Source organism: Cygnus atratus, chromosome 5 (genome assembly GCF_013377495.2).
Source record: "Cygnus atratus isolate AKBS03 ecotype Queensland, Australia chromosome 5, CAtr_DNAZoo_HiC_assembly, whole genome shotgun sequence".
Lineage (NCBI taxonomy): Eukaryota > Metazoa > Chordata > Aves > Anseriformes > Anatidae > Cygnus > Cygnus atratus.
The window spans coordinates 59,058,860-59,075,261 of record NC_066366.1 but is presented as its reverse complement, the minus strand read 5'-3'; the positions used below and the strand labels follow the sequence as shown (position 1 = coordinate 59,075,261).

Sequence of the window (16,402 nt, the reverse complement as noted above, 5' to 3'; positions counted from 1 at the left end):
TTGATTTAGTGCTCTTCGCTCCGGTATTAAATGCAGAGGTGTTGATGTTTCGTGTCTGTGAACATTGTTCGCTCCCCTCATCCCAGGGCTGAATGATGAGTTTAACGTAAAAACGATCTGTGGCAAGAGCTTCTGGTCCAAAGTCTGTACAGAAAAGAGAGCCTGGTGGATGCGGTGCTAAAATTGGTCTTGGCAAAATCCAACATCGTTCCTGCTTCTTCACAGACTTTTGTGTAACCGTAGGCAAGCTTCAGTGCCACACAATCCCAGGTATTAAGAGGTCTGGCTCTTCTTCACAGCAGTGAGGTAGGTGCCTCGATAGAGGGTGAGCTCTTAGGCATTTTAAAGAATGTAAGCCTTAATCTTTCTTCCCCTTTTGTGCTTGACAGAGGTGACATGAAAGTACATACACTCAAGAGTGTAAAGTGCTGAGATACCACAGTAATGAGGCCATTACTGAATCTGAGCATGTAATTAGATGGAAAATGTTTGCCTTCGTAATGAATAGATGCTCTCACACATACATTCCTCAGCAAATTGGCAAGTTCATTCTTGCTCTAGTTCCACTAATCTTGCCGGGTACCCAGGGGTGGATTCTGTTTGGCAAAGCCAAGCCAAGGGGAGAGCTTTCCATCTCAGAGAACCAGACTGGACTACAAGGAGAGCCAGGAAGTGTTTCCTGATCAGACACCTAAAAAGGTGCTGAAAGGAGCACAATGCAGTATGGGTGAGCGAGCCACAAATGTGGTTAGTGAAGCAGAATAACAGCTCTGCTTCGTACGCACCAGCTCTGCAAAGCAAATTTCATATGCTAAATATATTATCCACACCTACTCCTTCATTTCTGTTCAGGCAAGCTCGATTCTTTTGGCTGGTAAAATACACCCAGTGGAATAAATCTGAGAAGAATTAGCAGCCTGATGTCACTTGCACTGGTTTTGTGCCTGTGTTTACACGGAGGTGAGTAAGGCTCCTGGTATTAGCTCTGCAGTGAGCTGCTTCTCCTCCCAGCCTGCACGTTCTCACCTTATCCAGATGATGTGTGCAGAACTCCCTCAGACCTTGGTACCGTGCAGGCAGGACGGTGCCAGAGAATTACATAACAGATTCTGATGCGTATTAAGGAAAAAGCCTAATTTTCTGGTTTTGATCTCTCTCAGTTTAAGTCATCAGCTGTGCGGTGCTTGGTTGTCTTTAGAGCCAGCTCTGTTACTCCACACTTGCCAAAGTTGAGGCCTCACTAAGGGATGTGACACACTGCAAGAAACCCGTCCATTTGCTGCCTGGAAAATTGTCTGGGACGTGTGGAACACCTGTGAGGTTCAAGCTGTGGCACTTGTTTAGTGTTGAAACGGAGCTCATCTCCAGTGGCAGCATTGCCTAGATGGCTGCCCAGTTATGCCACGTGCTCCTTTGGCTGTAGTGACTGCAACTTGGTTGACTCCGCAGGGCCTGCCGAAACGGACGTTTCAGCAGAGAGACCTCAGTCCTCTCTGTTTTCTCAGAAAAAGAGATGCAGGCATGTGCGGGTGACCCTTCTCCCAAGTGGCGTGGGAAGCTAAAAAAGCACTTCACCTGCTGTTGGCTAAGTTTCCAGGTCCTGTGTTCGGGTGGGATAGCAGATAGCGTTTGTGGCACTCCTTGGCTGGATGCTGCTTCTCTGCTCTGTCCATCCCCTGCCCCAGCACAGCTAGGGATGCCCTGCCAGGGGCTCCTGGACCCTCTGGCTCCCTCTGCCCCCTCTTCCCAGCACTGCTGCAGACCCAGCTCTGCCCTCGCTGACCTCCCAGCCCTTACTGCGATCCCAGCCAAGTGTCCTGACCCTCTGCAAAGCGGTTCTCAGAGGGTGGTGGGGAAAGGGAAGCGACACCAAGGCCATGCCTACAGGGGAGTGGAGCACAGAGGGTCTCAGCTCCGTGAATTCCTGGGTCCCAGCCCTTCCCTCGCTTACATGCCAGCAGAAATGAGCCTTTTCAGCTTTCTGTCTGCACGTGGGATTGGTTTGGAAAATGTACTGAAATTATGCAGAAGATGTGAGATTTCAATTTTTTAAAGGAAAGGCAGTTTGGAATTTAAGCAGGGAATTGTCCTACTTAGATGCTTGTTTGTATCCAAAAATCAGTCTGGCTGAGTTTCTGGCTGCTTTGAAATTTGTCCTCACAATAAAAAAAGAAAAAATATGTTAAAAAAAAAAAAACACAGAAAAACCCACCTTACTCCCCATTTATCTTTAATTCTGGGGAGCTCCCTGCAGCCTGAGGAATTAGAGGGTCTTGGAGGTCTTTTCCAACCTTAATGATTCTCGTGTTTCAGTGCACATTCTGCTTTGTTAGAGCAAAATAAAGTGACATCTCTGTGAGTACGGCAAGAAATTGTGCCTGGTGGTTATCTGGCTTGGTTTCACGTTGAGTTGAGCTTGGGCAGAGTCCTCTTCTGCGTGTTTTGTTTCTGATGGGTCCGAAGTCGTTCCAGATGCCAACCCCTCGGCATCACCCGAGGGATTTGAGTCGAATATTCCAGCGGGAATTAGCCCTCCTCTTGGGAAAGCAGCTCTCAGCGAAGCAGCTCTTTCCTTCCCAGCTACGATCGGCAAACTCTTTTACGTCAGAGCTCCGCTTTTCTGTCTAACGAGCAGGTCTTTGCTGGCACAGTTTACTCATCTCCAGCGTTGTGTTGGGAGCCAACTTGGCCCCGCTAGCTAATGATTGGACTGAACTTTCCCCGCAGTAACTCGATAGCTGTACAGCTGTGCAGGCTCACAAATTGCTCCTCGATTGTCAGTCTCCTGACAGCTTTTTCAGTGGAACAGTTTGAGGAGCGGCGAGCCCTGCTTTGGAGACACAGAAGTGTTTTCACACCTGAAGTGTAATTTCACACCTTGTGTCGCTCAGCAGATAAGTGCGTAAAATAGCACATCAAACGGGAACAGAAGAGGATAGACATGCTGTAGACAAGAGACCGCGGCTTGTTATTTATTTCCTATCTTCAGCACACTCTGAAATAATAATCGCTTGCAGAAACCCAGGCACAGATTTACAGAGGGGTTAGGAGAGGCTTTTTCTGGCCAAGTGATCTGCTACCATCGCCTGCAGAGCAAGGCGAAAGATTGCACAGAGCTGGGTCTGTGGAGCAGTGGGACTGCAGAGCTCTGCCTGAGACCACCACGTACCGAGGTGAAATAGTTAATACAGGAGACAGCAAGAGTTTTAAGGGTAGATTTATAGGAATATAGAATTAGAATCCCTTCCCTTTATTTACTGATCATTTTTACTCCTTACATTGACCTAAATAGTGAATAAAATTGACTTTGAGGCCACCAAAAAAATAAGACAAAAATTTGGAACAGGCTTTTTACTGTGCACGCAGGTTTCTTTTCCTTCTTTTTAATCACCCTTTTCATTTGCTGTTTCAAGTAATAGGTTGTAGAGGCTTTTAGGCTTTTTTTTTTTTTTTTTCTCAGATGAAAAAGTGCAGCCAAGGGAGGCCCTGGTAGGACAGCTCCAAAGAAACTTTGTTGTGAGGGAGAGGAGGGTAAGGTGCAGATGCACCATTTGACGTGGAGAATCCACAGAGATGCTCATAGTTTCAGTTAGTCTTAGACAGGTTTCCTAGGCTTGGGAACCAACTTTCCTGCTTTTTCCAAGAGAGTAGGGCTGAAGCACTGTTTCTTTCCTTTCTTCTTCAGTAGGGCTGCTTCCTTCCTTTCTTTCCCCAGCTGAATATGAGGTGCACCAAGAGGTGCTGTCATCTGCTTCTCATCCCATGGATTTTACTAAGGAGATCAGCCCAGCCCTCATCCGTTTTGCAGTGCAGACAAAGCTGCTCTGCTTCAAGTTTTTTGGCTGTTTTTTGATGACTTGGGGCTTTCATTTAGTCTGTTAACCATTCCAAACATTTTCTTTCCTCTGTTTTGTCCTAGACACCTATGGAAAGCTCTGCCTGCTCAACTCCATGGGCCAGGAGATGTCTCGCTGCAAGACCTCCATCCGCCGAGGACAGCCCAACCCCGTCTACAAGGAAACTTTCATCTTCCAGGTTGCCCTCTTCCAGCTCTCCGATGTCACGCTCATGATCTCCATATACAACAAGCGCAGCATGAAGCGCAAGGAGATGGTCGGCTGGATTTCCATGGGGCAGAACAGCAGCGGGCAGGAAGAGCAGGGTCACTGGCAGGAAATGAAGGAATCAAAGGGGACACAGGTCTGCAGGTGGCACACACTGCTCGAGTCCTAATGGTTACAGGGGCAGCCTGCGGGTCCTGGGACTGTGGGCTGTGTTCCCAGTCAGCAGGAAGCAGCTATCCCATGGCAAGCACTGTGCTCTGCCAGGTCTTGTACACTTTAACCTGACTGTCAGTGTCATCTGTCATGAGCACTGGAAGTGGCAAGGCCTGAGAAGCAAGTTTACTTCTTGTCTTTGCAGGTTTCCCTGCATTTTCCATATCCAAATAATTATCCCAAGGGAAAAGCAATGGGCAAACCTACAACATCCCCTCTTTGGGCCTTGTCTTGCTCATTTTATCATAGGCCTAACCATCACAGTCTGATTTTGATGCTGTTTTCTTCTGGGGTAAATTCTCCCTTCCTTCCTTTCCCTTATTTATATTAATGAAGTTTGCAAACATTCTTGACACGCAGATAGCTCACAGATAGGCTAAACTGCATGCAGATCACGTTCTCTCTCTCTCATTATCATGTTTTTGAGTCCTAGAAATAAGCATTTGGTACCACTATGGACTGGATTTTTCAGGCAGCATGGGAAAGCACTGTTGAATTCTCTGTCAACTTTTAAGTGCCTAGGCATTACTACTGTCTCCTGTACTAACAATTGATATTATTCATTAGGACTTAATACTACCAATATTTTTAATGAGGCACCCTGTGCACTTGTTAGCCTGTATTGCCATAGGCGTGCATGAGAGGTAACTAGCATCGGTTTTATATTGCAGTTATACAACGCATGTTTAGATGCTTACTTGAAGTTCATGGCTTCTGTCATCATGGATACCAAAAAAAAAACAAAAAACGACCAGAACAAGCTGCACATCCACCTTTGTGCCTGAATCACACTTTTCTGCATCGTTTTGGCCATGTGTCACTTTGCTCTGTAAAAGTGAGGTTCATTCAGAAAAGCGTTCCTGTGAGCAGTGCACAGAAAGGCCTTCTGGCTGTGGTTTCTCTCACTCAGTTAAGCACAACTCAAGTTCTCTGAGGGCTCTTGTTCAAATGTTCTATCCTGTAATGTCTTCTGGGGGTCTGAAAAGGGACCATTTTTGGCATGCTGAGCAGTAGGGAATGCCAGACCACATCACTTCATCTTTGGGGCAAGCTCTCCTACAGGCAAGAAATAGGATCCAGGGGACCCCTCCTAGAGGGGGTGCTGGCTCTGACGAACCACACCGGAGAAAAGTATTACGTTTCCTGTCTCTGACTGAAACCAGTGCAAGGAGCAGGCTTGCTGGATGAGGTGATGACACTTTTATGTAGTTACTCTTCGGACTCCTTTTTGTCATTTTCCATTTTAATCTTTTTTCCTGTCTCTGTGAGTTAAAGTCAAAAAATGAAAAAAAACGGAGTCAATGGATAGGGAACACGTCTTCGTCTGCTGTCTCACTATTGAACGTTTAGCAGTCGTTAGCTGTTGCAAAGCTGCGTGTGACACAGCAAAGGATGTTCATCCTCTCGTGCAGTGATGGTACGTAGACAGTAAGGTGCCAAGACATTCAAATGCTATCATCGGCCTGATTTTGATTCCCTGTTCTCTTTAGAAGAGGACTGGCATTTCTTCATTCCTGCTGATGGTAATGAGACAGGAAATATTCTGCTGAAAAGGTTTCTGAGTCCTGAATCACCTCATGTTTTGTTTTTATCGTTTACTAAGACCTGGCACCAAACTCTGCCTCCTGCACCACAATTGTCTCCTTCCCTTTGATGGTGCTGTGCAGATCTAACCAGTGCAAGTTTGGGCACGGGCTTTTTAACCAAAATTGAGCGTGGGTGCTGGTTTGCCTCACACCCAGTGAAGTGCTAGACTTGGGTTATCACTTGGTGTGATACACACAGGCTTTGTCTGCCCTCGCGGGGCAGTCCAACAAGAAAGAATAATCTGTAGGGAGAAGGACTGCAGGTATAGGTGAGACAAATTATCCTACAGGTCATGGTTATAGATATTCTTACACTTACCTGTCTGAGCACCATTTCCAGTGAGACTGGTGGGTGTCCTATGCAGGAGGGTTGTCCTCCACTGCCTAGATAAGCTGGCATAGTATCTGCTTTGCACTACTGGAGCTTTGTATCGCAAAGCAGGATCTAACCCAAACAGAACTACGTTTTTGACTGCACTGTTAATGCAGCTGTATTACCAATAGGAGAGAAAATAAGCATGTGAGTGGTAATGAGCAGAACAGGTCTGTGTTTCTTTTTACCATGTACTTTTCTTCTGGAAAAAAAAGTACAGGAAACAGCCCAATTCAAAAGGTGCATTTGCTGATTTCAGATGTTTTCCAATCTCTGCATCTGTTTTTCCTGAACTGCACAAAATGTATATACAAGTGTTTATAAGCAACTTTATTATCTGAAATGTGTATGTATAATAAACTTACTGAGATTCTCTTCGTTACTTCTTGAACCTGCAAAGTATTGCTTATGCTTAATTTAATGATTAGCTAAGGGAAAAGCATAACTTGATAGTATGTTTCAGAAGTGAACTGGAGATAACCCAGGTTTTTAATTGTCTGATTAAAAAGAAATCTTGGAAAAGACCATTTTAAAAAGCAATGAAGTAAACTGTTTTTGGACTTCCGTGCTATTTTCGTATCTGCATCTTCTCTGAAGATACAGCATAAGGGAAATTGAATTTTAAGATATATTTCCACTGTAGAATAGTGGGAGTCAGGATACTTGGAGTCAGCTAATATCTGAGCGTGTTAAAACTTTGCTCTCAGATGCAGTAGCTTCCTGCATCATTGCAACGGCATTTTGGCCTGATGTTTTACAAGAAGAATTTGGAGGGAAGGAAAAAGGGATGAGGGAAGGGAAGCACTGATTTTTTTTTATTTTTATTATTTTGGGGCTGCTGCTAAACCCGCTGGCACATCCATGCCTTGAGCAGTACATTTGTGAGGTTCATTAAATTCCTACTGAAGTACAGGGGGATTTAGGAATCTTGGGATGAACAGTGTTGGAGCTCATGCTTACGAGCTCTAGTTTGGGGGTTTTGTTGCTTTTTTGGTTTATTTCTCTTTGCAGTATTGAGTATCTGTGAAATGAAGAAGGCTTTGCGGCAGCTCCCCTTTATAGCAGAGCTCCCGTAATTCTTCCTATTGACAGATTGAATTAGTCATTGCTAATATTGATACAGGCTGGCCTTGTGCTCCTGGTCTTTCTCATGTAAATACCACTGCCCTTTCAGTCACTGTCTTAACCCCTTGTTTCCTTTAGAAGTGGCTGAGAAGACTGAATTTTCAGAAGTACTTCCATTCCTTGGGAATCTGGCCGTGCACTTAGCCCTCTGTTGGTGGTGGTCACTAGACCTGGAGCCCAGTGCTCTGCCAGCCTCCATCCACGTGGATGCTGATGCCCAGTCTCTGCTTCTGTGGGGCTCCTGGAGAGGAGGGAGGCCGTGGGGCAATCAGAGGCTGACCTGGTTCTGGGAGTGCTTGGGCACTTGCACATCCTCCCTGTGCAAGTTTCCTAACACGTTTTCTAAGGTGATTCATCTCCTTTTGATTCTCTTGTCTGGAATCCCCTAAGAGTTTGTTTGAATTTTCTTCTCTTGGGGAGTGGTGGAAAAAAAAAAGCCCCCAAACCCACAAAACCATTGTGTGGGAAGGAGCTAACAACACTGGCATAAGCCCAGAGTGCTGTGGGCAAGTGCTCTGGGTACATCTCTGTACCTCAAGCAGCATCGTTCAGCTAGCTGCAGTCTGCTCCCTCCTTGGTCTCTCTCCAGCCAGCACGCCCCTGTCCTGCTCGGCACTCTGCTGTTATTTTATTTTTTTGTTTTGTTTTTAATGTGTATCGACAGCAGAACAGAATGATCTCACCGCGTTTGTATTCTCTGCAGTAATGCTGACTTTCAACTAATGCCCACAGAAACGAGAACCTCTTTTAGCCCGCGGCGCTGCAGCGACAGCTAACTGAAGTGCCCCTTTGTAAAGCCTTCCTCTGGGCTGTCTGCTGCGCGGTTTGATGAGTCTGGGTTTCCTTTCTACCGCTGTCTTTAATTACTTGGGCCCTGCTGTGTCCTGCTCGCTCCAGCTTGCCTGCATTTCCCTCGCGGGGTGCGCGGTTCCTGGGGTGCACGGACAATGCGTGTGGGTATTTTTAGCGGCTTCAGATCCCGAGGAGTTACCGTGTGCTTTACATAATCGACTGATCTTCAGTTGTGAATGTCTTCAGATGTTCTTGGACTCACAGAACCAGGGGCTGCCAGCTGCTATTGATCATTTCTCCAGCACAAAGCTGACGGTGGCAGCCTGGCAGAGGAGCGGGCGTTTCCTCTGGTGGCGGTTCGCTTTCTCCTTCAGCTGGTGCTGACCTTGCAGCTAGCGTGCCTGCAGAGCTTTCCTTCCACTCCCATATTTATCATCGTCTTTAATCTGTGTGATCACTGCACTTCATCTCTCGGCCTCTCAGCTGCCTCCTGCCCTCGCCACAAAGGTGGATGTGGAGGCCGAGCGAAGCCTAGGGCCTGCTGCAGGGCATGGCGGCGGGGCTAGCTGCCACCTGAGGGGCCGGGCTGGAGGTAGGCCGCTGGTGTCCGGCTGGTCTTCTTCAGCGATAAACACAGCCAGACGCTGGCAGGTCTTAGAGCTTGGAACTCAGTGTAGCTGATTTAAGTGTTTATTTGGGATCTGGTGCAGATTTAGCAGGCACGACGTGCAAGAAGTTATGCAAGAAGTGAAAACCCCCAGCAGTGGCCGGGACAGGGGGAGGGAAGGCTGGGTGCTTGCACTGCTGCAGACCTGTGGGTTTGCTGTTTGTCACCACAGCTCCTTAGCCCCAGAGCTGCTGAAGGCATACACAAGGCATAGCTTTTTTTTTTTTTTTCTCCTCCTCCTCCTAAGCAGAGTGAGCGCGTGTCTTCCCGCAGCCTGCACTGTAGGCCTTAAGAAATGAAAGTGTAAATATTTTGTCTCTCACAGCAGCTCAAGGTCATCTTTCTGGAACAGCAAACAGGCACAGAATCCAAAGAAGATCAGTCCGTCATGTGAGTAAGGTTAGCATCTGCACTTACAAATGACAAAGGCTATTAATCCTCATGCTGTAATCCCCAAGCTGTTTGCCAGCTGGCAGCAGGAAGATGTTCCTGCTCAACCCACGCAGCTATCCATGTTTTTTCACCTTTATGAAGCAGATATAGGTCAATACTGGATAGCCTGGATAACGAACTTGGTAGCTACCATTCATCACTTCTAGTGTTACAATTCATCTCTTGTAGCATTACAATCCCTCTCTTCTCCACGCAAACCACCCGTACGGAAGAGGGTGCAGCGGGAGAGCTGCCGGCTGTGCACCCTCTGCTCCCCACATCAGATGGCTGAAGGCCAGGTTGCTTCCCTCTGCTCCCCCAGTTCTCAAGGGAAGGAAAAGCAGGGAAAACCCAGCGCTTGGATATGGCAGGTAAAAGGCCACTGTTGAGATGTGTTTGATCATTTTTTGGGGACATAACCAGCCTGGGCCTGGTGAGGGGCTGCAGATGGGGCCAGAGTGAGCGATGCAGGTGGTTGTGGTGCTCAGCGATGCCTTGCACAGCACACAGCCACATGTTCCCCTGTCACCGGCACGGAGCAGTGGGCAGCTGAAGCTGGAAAAGGTTCAAAAGGAGACCCGAGAGCCAGATGGGAGCCATGAAGATCCATCGATGCTCATCTCTTTAGAAAATTTGAGGGCAGAGTCTTGGGCTGTGCTCAACAAAAGTGTGGCTGAACAGAAATCTCAGCTCCCAAGGGAGCTGCAGGTGTGAGGAGGTGAGGACGTGGCCTCTTGGCCCCTGCTGGCTGTGGCAGACCAGCACCGTGGAGGTACCAAATGCTCCAGAGGCATCCCTGTAACTTCCTACCCATCGTGGGTGGATCTCAACTTGAGGACCGAGACCAAAAGCTGTTCTGGCCATGGGTGAAGAACAAGAAGGATTCAGGATTTGGACACAAGCTGAATTCTTTGCTGAGTCCCGCAACCATTAATTACCTTTCACCTCCAGGGAAGGCATTTTATCGTGCCAAATGATTCCCTCTCCCTTAATTTCTCAGACTTGCGAGAACATTACAAACTTCTCATTAGCAGCTGGGAAAAATCACAGAATTTTGCCAGTTTTCCTCATCCCTGTTGTGTCTTGTTAACACTTTCCAGGTGCTTTTCCTTCACACCACCTCCACCATGCCTTTTGTTAATATCAGTAGAGATCTGCTCCAAGTCAGGGCCGTGCCTGGCAGCAATATTTTATATTCATGGTGCTCAGGATAAAACCTGTTCTCCGATCTCTTGCTGTCACTATGTGGCATCTCAAGCACAAGGTTTCCAATTAAGCTAGTCCCACATCCCTCCTGTTGGCCTCTGCTGGAGCGGCTGTATTTTTTGTCATGCTGGGCTCTATTCCCTATTGTAACTCCATCGACTTTTTCCCAGCAGAGAGTTTTGCCTCCTGCCTGTCATGAAGAGTAAGTGGAGTAATCATTTGGTAGACTTAGCATTTAAATATTGCGTGGCATTTATACATGTGTATATAAAAATGTTTTTTATGGTAGAATGCCCCCGGGCATTTGCATGAAGCACATTTCAACGTACGTTCTACTGTTGATTTAAGCACACTGTACATAGTAAGTCATTTTTAGTGCATATTGGCTTCTTTCTCTATTGGAACAATGCACTTTTCTGGCAGGGATGGGTCTTTGTAGCCCCTCGGCTGCATTTACTGCTGGACGTGGTGGATTCTCTGGCCAAGTTGCATGTAGCCCCTCTCGCACGTGCCCTGGGATGTGATAGTGTTTCATCTCCAGCTGCTTGGTGGGTGGATGCCAGAGCTTTTGGGGTGCCTTGGCACCAGGCAGCACGGCGAGCTCGCTCCCTGCACCTCCCTCTGATGCCTCTGATGCTTGGAATAATCCCCTGGGAGATTTTTCTTCCTTCCCTGCCGTCATGTCCTCGGGCTGGTTGGTACGCTGAGAAATGCGGAGCGACCTGTGGCTGAGGATGCGTCAGGAGTAACACGGGTCTCAGCTCTCCTTTCCCAGGAAACGCAGTGTATCCTCTATAAATCGATCACTTAACATCGCATCAATATGGACAAATTAATAAAAATGCCAGCTCCCTAACTCCTGTCTCTATAAAAGCAGGTCTTGTAGAGCTTGAATTTATTGCCAATTTATAAATATGTCTATAAAAGAAGAACTGCTCTGCTCTGAAGGTTACACGGAACAAATTCATGTACCCTTTTCACTTTCATAAAGTTCAAAGATAGCACTGAAAATTGTACCTTCTTTCTAGCTAGTGGATGACTGGTACTGACTGGTGAGGCCATGGGAATGGTATGAGCATCGTTTTACTTGCTACGTGTGGGACTGAAAGAGAGAAGCTGAAGTGCAAAACTGTGATAAAAAAAAAAAAAAGAAGATGAAAAATACGATGAAAAGATGTTTGGATATTCAACAGGAAGAGTGATATGGGTTTATTCTTAGCTTTTCATGTACTTGACAATGAAACATTTTTATTCTACTTAAGTGTTAACGTGCATGATCATACAATATATTGCCTCTCGCTAATTATATGCTGTGTTAGGAATACTAATGTCTAGATGATATCTGACTGGGGAAAAAAAAAAAAAGCATTAAACCCAGCTTCTGCAGAATTCTGGGCTGAAATTACCCACACGCACACACAACCATCCACACCTTACAAGCACTCTTATTTTGTTTCGGTGAGCAATGCTGTTCCAGGTTTTTATCAATAAACTAGAGGCAGATGGCTCATGTAGACATGCAAAAACCAGCGCGTCGTTCTTATTGTGGCAGAACCGAGTGAATATGCATCTAGGAGAGGCGCACGCGTTGTGTTCAGAACAAAGATGCAGGTGGCCGGTGCATAATGCATGGCTGGGAGGAATGGGAATGTGCCCCCTCCGTCCCCCTGTCTGTCTGCACGGACAGACAGGGGGACGGGGGCTCTGGGTGCCCCTGTGGCCGGGGTGTCCAAGGGGAGGATGCGTCTTGCTTCGGAAATGGAGCCAAGAGCTCAAAAGTTGTCTTTCCCATGAGGGCTGCTCCTGGTTAGCCGTGTCTTCCACATTTGCTGTGTCCCTTGGGCTGGACCTCAGCGGTTGGGCTGACACGAGGCCGGGCACGGCACTGTGGTGGTGAGAGACTTTGTCTGGTAGCCACTTGGCCTGCAAATACCTTTGATCGTGCCTTGCTTACATGCGGTACACTTCCACCAGGTAGCAGTTGTAATCCATGACCACGTTAAGCTAGGAAAAGACGAAAGTTAAATGATAATTCAGAATAAACAATTCTGAACTGGGGGTGATTTTGAAGGAGAGCACCGAGAGCGGTGATTTATTAGGAGGAACCAGGATTTCTGAATCCTTGCTGGCACCCGCGGGGCTGGCTCTCCAGGGCCGGTCCAGAAACAGCTCCTTCTCCTGGCGGCTCTTGGTGGCTTTGCTCTCCAGAAGCCCCAGCAGTGGCTGCACGAGCCCAGCCTGGGCGTGCAGCAAACCCAGCCCAGAAAAACTCACCCTGCCAGTGCAAATCTGGGCTGGCTGATAGCACAGCTTTTCCCCATGCATTTTTCTGAAACGCATTTACAATTCATGCTGCCCGTCTCCCATCCTTGATTCCCCTGCAAACGCCACGCTCTGTTTTGTTTTGTTTTGTTCCCATTATTCTGCTCGTCCTCCAGCTGCATGTTAATCCACTGCTTGGGGCTGCTTCGTTCCTTGGCAAAGCACCAAGTACTGTTTTGCCAAGATATCCCTGATGTCATCCCCAATTTGGCCAGGTGGAGAAGTCACATTTTTAATGTCGGGAAGCTAAGTTTTGAATTTCAACGAAAGAGTGATATCATTTTTCATGAGAGGGTGAAAGCATTCCCACGTCTCCATCAGCTCAGTTTGGGCTGGGGAAGCTGAGCTGTCTGCCATCTGTCTCCTCACCAGTCTCTCCCCCACCGTCACCGTTTCTGAACGGTTTGGCCAATTTCAAGCACATCTGAGAGAAGGGTGAACGTCTGGAAGCCGATTACATGTCTACGACTTGCGTTACTGGCAGAGGGGCTGTTGCAGAGAAGCAGAAAGGAGCAGATTTGGCAGCCCAGGGTTGGTTGGCAAGCACACAGCCATGGGCCGCAGCCCCGGCCCCGCTCCGCGTGCTGCCCCTGGTGGGGCTGGAGGTGGCCAAGGGGCTGCGGTGGGGTTTGGTGGGAGGCTGATGGGGAAAGAGTGGAAACGGGTATAAGAAAGGAGTTCATTTGCTCTGCTGCTCCCCAGCTGGCTTCTGTTGTCTCACTATTGATTTATTAAATGTAAACAGGGCGGTGAAACAAAACAGCCCCCTAGCAGATTCTAAAATACCGACGGAAAAGGGCAGAAAGGCAGAGGTCTAAGACTGGAAAAGCTAAAACGAGCTGGCCTTGCAGGCTGCGGGCAGGGCTGGCCCCCAGGCCACTCAGTCCCTCCCTGGTGGGCCAGTGGCTGCAGGGCTCCGGCAGCTGGATCTGCACGTCCAGATGTGCTGGGACGAGGGGAGGATTTGGGGGATTTTGTGGGCTGGGGCAGCCAAACGGCCAGGCCAGGGGGAGAAACCGGAGCAGGGCACGCCCGAAACTGCTCGGTTTCTCGGGTGGAGATGCTAAGCATTTCAGGTACATTTTGTCTTTTTAAAATACTTTCTGCATGCGTAAAGCTTTGTGCCAGCGGGGCTCGGGCTGTGTTCAGACACACGGCGTGTGTGCAGGTATACGGTGCCCGGGAGGGCTGCTGCTCCTGCACCCGTCTTTTGGGTGTTTGGTGCTTCAGTTCAGAAGGCACATTCATTTCATGCGCTGGTCCTCAACAGCTGGCTGGAGGAGATGTAACTCTTTTGAGATGAAGGAACTGATTTTTTCCAATTCTGAGAGGCAGTTAGAGTAAAGTAAATGCTAATGGTTTTGTTTGTTTTTTCTTTTTTTTTTTTTTACGTTCCCAATTGCCCTAAACCATTTTAAAATATGTTTATTATTTTATTATAGCACTGACTGTGCAAGGCAATCTTGCTTTCCAAAGAATTAAAAAAAAAAAAAAAAAGCTACTCTTCTATTGTCTGCTTGTCCGGGTTTTATCTCATGCAGTACACATTTGAAGTCATATCTTTTCAAATAATATCACTGTCAATAGAGACTTTGGTCCCAGTTCACGGGTCTGTTTAATTTCCACTGCACGAAAACAACGTGTGCTTGAGCTGGGCAGCGACTCCTGAGCGGGCATCCCTGGCCGAGAGGGGAAAGCTCCTTCCCCTGGGAGGGGAGGGCGGCTCACGTCCCATGGTGATACGGGGAAGGGATGAGGTGGGGTGGGGTGGGAGATGGGGATGGGATGGGATGGGATGGGATGGGATGGGATGGAGCATCTGCTGTGCATCTCCCTTCAGATTGTGTGACCACTGGTTTGTCTTAGCAGGCACTCTGTTTCCCTGCACTCTTTGCCCCTCCCCAAAGTGGGCAAAATAAAGCAGTGAGATTTGGATTTCAGAAGAATTTGCTCTGGGCTGCTCAGGGGATGGCAACTCTTCTTGGAGCCAGCTGGGGGAAGATGAGCTGACCTCTCAGCTGTGAGTTATTGCCGGCTAATAAGTCCCACTTGTTTGCTGACAGGAGAGGGGAAGACATGTCTTTGCAGCAGAAATTGTGTTGAATGTTAAAAAAATTCACAATCAATTTTGGGAACACTGGAGTAACGCACTCTGTCATTCTCTCGGCTCCTAGATGGAGAGTAGGTGCTGCCGTGTCTTCCTTTTCTATCTCCGTATCCAGAAGTGATATTACTGAATTAATTATGACATCTTTGTGAAGAGCTGAAGCATCGCTCAAGTCCTCTATTCAGCAGCAGAGAAATGTCAAATTCATCTCACAGTAAATTTAAAATTACACCAACCTGAACTATCGCTACTGGCAGCATAATAATAAGGCAGGTAATCAAAATCAATTAAATTCCAGTGCCTTCCTATTGTCCTGGCAAAATCAAATTTGAAATTAGTTTGAGTTCATTTGACTTTTCAGTAAAAGGAGCAGAACTTCAGAGATAATTTGAAGTAAGTATGTGGCCGTGACTGATCTTTTCTCGAGCTGCATGGGCCAGAGGAGATGTGTGCACGCACTGCGTGTCGGTGCAACCAGATGCCCAAAGACAAGGCAGTGGCTGGTTTGAGGCTGCATTTAACTGGGACCTGGGCCTGCCACGAAGACGGGGCTGGTGGTGGCATGAGCACGAAGCTCTCAGGAGGCGTGGTGGATCCACGGTGGATCCATGGTGGATCCACGATAGTTGTGTTCTGTGGGCACAGACACGGCTGGGAGGGTTTTCCCCTTGGGAAGAGTGCTGAGCAGATCCCAGGGTGCTGGGCTGATCTAAGAGGAGGTTTGGGCTGTCCTTCTCTCTGGTGTCTGTTCCTGCTGCAATCCCTATTTCTGCCCTTGGGATTTGAGGGTGCTGGGGGGGAACCCTTTGGGGTCACTAGCGTATGTGCCACAGGCAGGGTGCTGTGATGGGGCATCCCAAAGGCCAGTGTGCCCAGAAGGGGCGATGGGCACGGAGGAGGAGGAAAGAGGAGTGTGACCCAGAAGGAGAGCAGCAGAGCTCGGGTCCCAGTTCATAGTGCTAGCAGCCCCAGATTGGACCCTTCACTTCCTCAGGTCCTTCCAGGCTCTGGCTTACATTTCTCCCCGTTTTGCCCTCTCCCTGTCCTGGGGCAGACACCCGGCACCCTTCTCCTTTTCCCCTGCAGCTTCCTCTCTGCTCCATAAATCCTCCATCCTGCCCAGACGGGGCACTTTCTGCCTTTCCACCCTCGGAGCGGGGAGCAGAGCCGTCCCCTCCTACCTCTGGCATTCCTCATCCCCATCCTCTGCCCTGCCACCGTGTCCCTGGCGGCTTCTCACCCCCTTTTTCCAGCTCTGAGCTGTGCCACCTGCTCCATCCTCTGGCTTCACCCTCGTGCGCTTCCCACCCCACCCCACCCCATCCCCTCCCTCCCCGCACCCCCGCGTCCCGCCAGTGATGGGCAGAGCGTCACGGTCTCCTAGCGACGCCCCTAGCAACGCCCCTAGCAACGCCCCTAGCGACGCCCCTAGCGACGCCCCTAGCGACGGCCCCGCACCTGCTCCCGCTGGACCAATCGGCGCGGGGCGCATCTGGGCCCCGTCTCGGTGCGGCG

The 16,402-nt window shown here is 48.5% G+C and overlaps 1 protein-coding gene across 6 annotated transcripts in view; it reads left to right on the top strand.

Annotated features, from left to right (window-relative positions):
* The window catches only part of SYT16 (synaptotagmin 16), a 102,457-nt gene extending 95,846 nt beyond the window's left edge, over positions 1-6,611 (top strand). For 4 of the 6 annotated variants that reach the window (XM_035551112.2, XM_035551116.2, XM_035551114.2 and 1 more), the window contains one exon: positions 3,920-6,587. In XM_035551112.2, the coding sequence (XP_035407005.1) occupies positions 3,920-4,233 (314 nt within the window). In that variant the 3' untranslated portion in view covers positions 4,234-6,587. Of the gene's footprint in view, positions 1-3,919 lie in introns of all 6 variants that reach the window. The other 2 variants (XM_035551111.2, XM_035551117.2) reach the window with 2 other exon arrangements.
* The last annotated feature ends 9,791 nt before the right edge of the window (positions 6,612-16,402 follow it).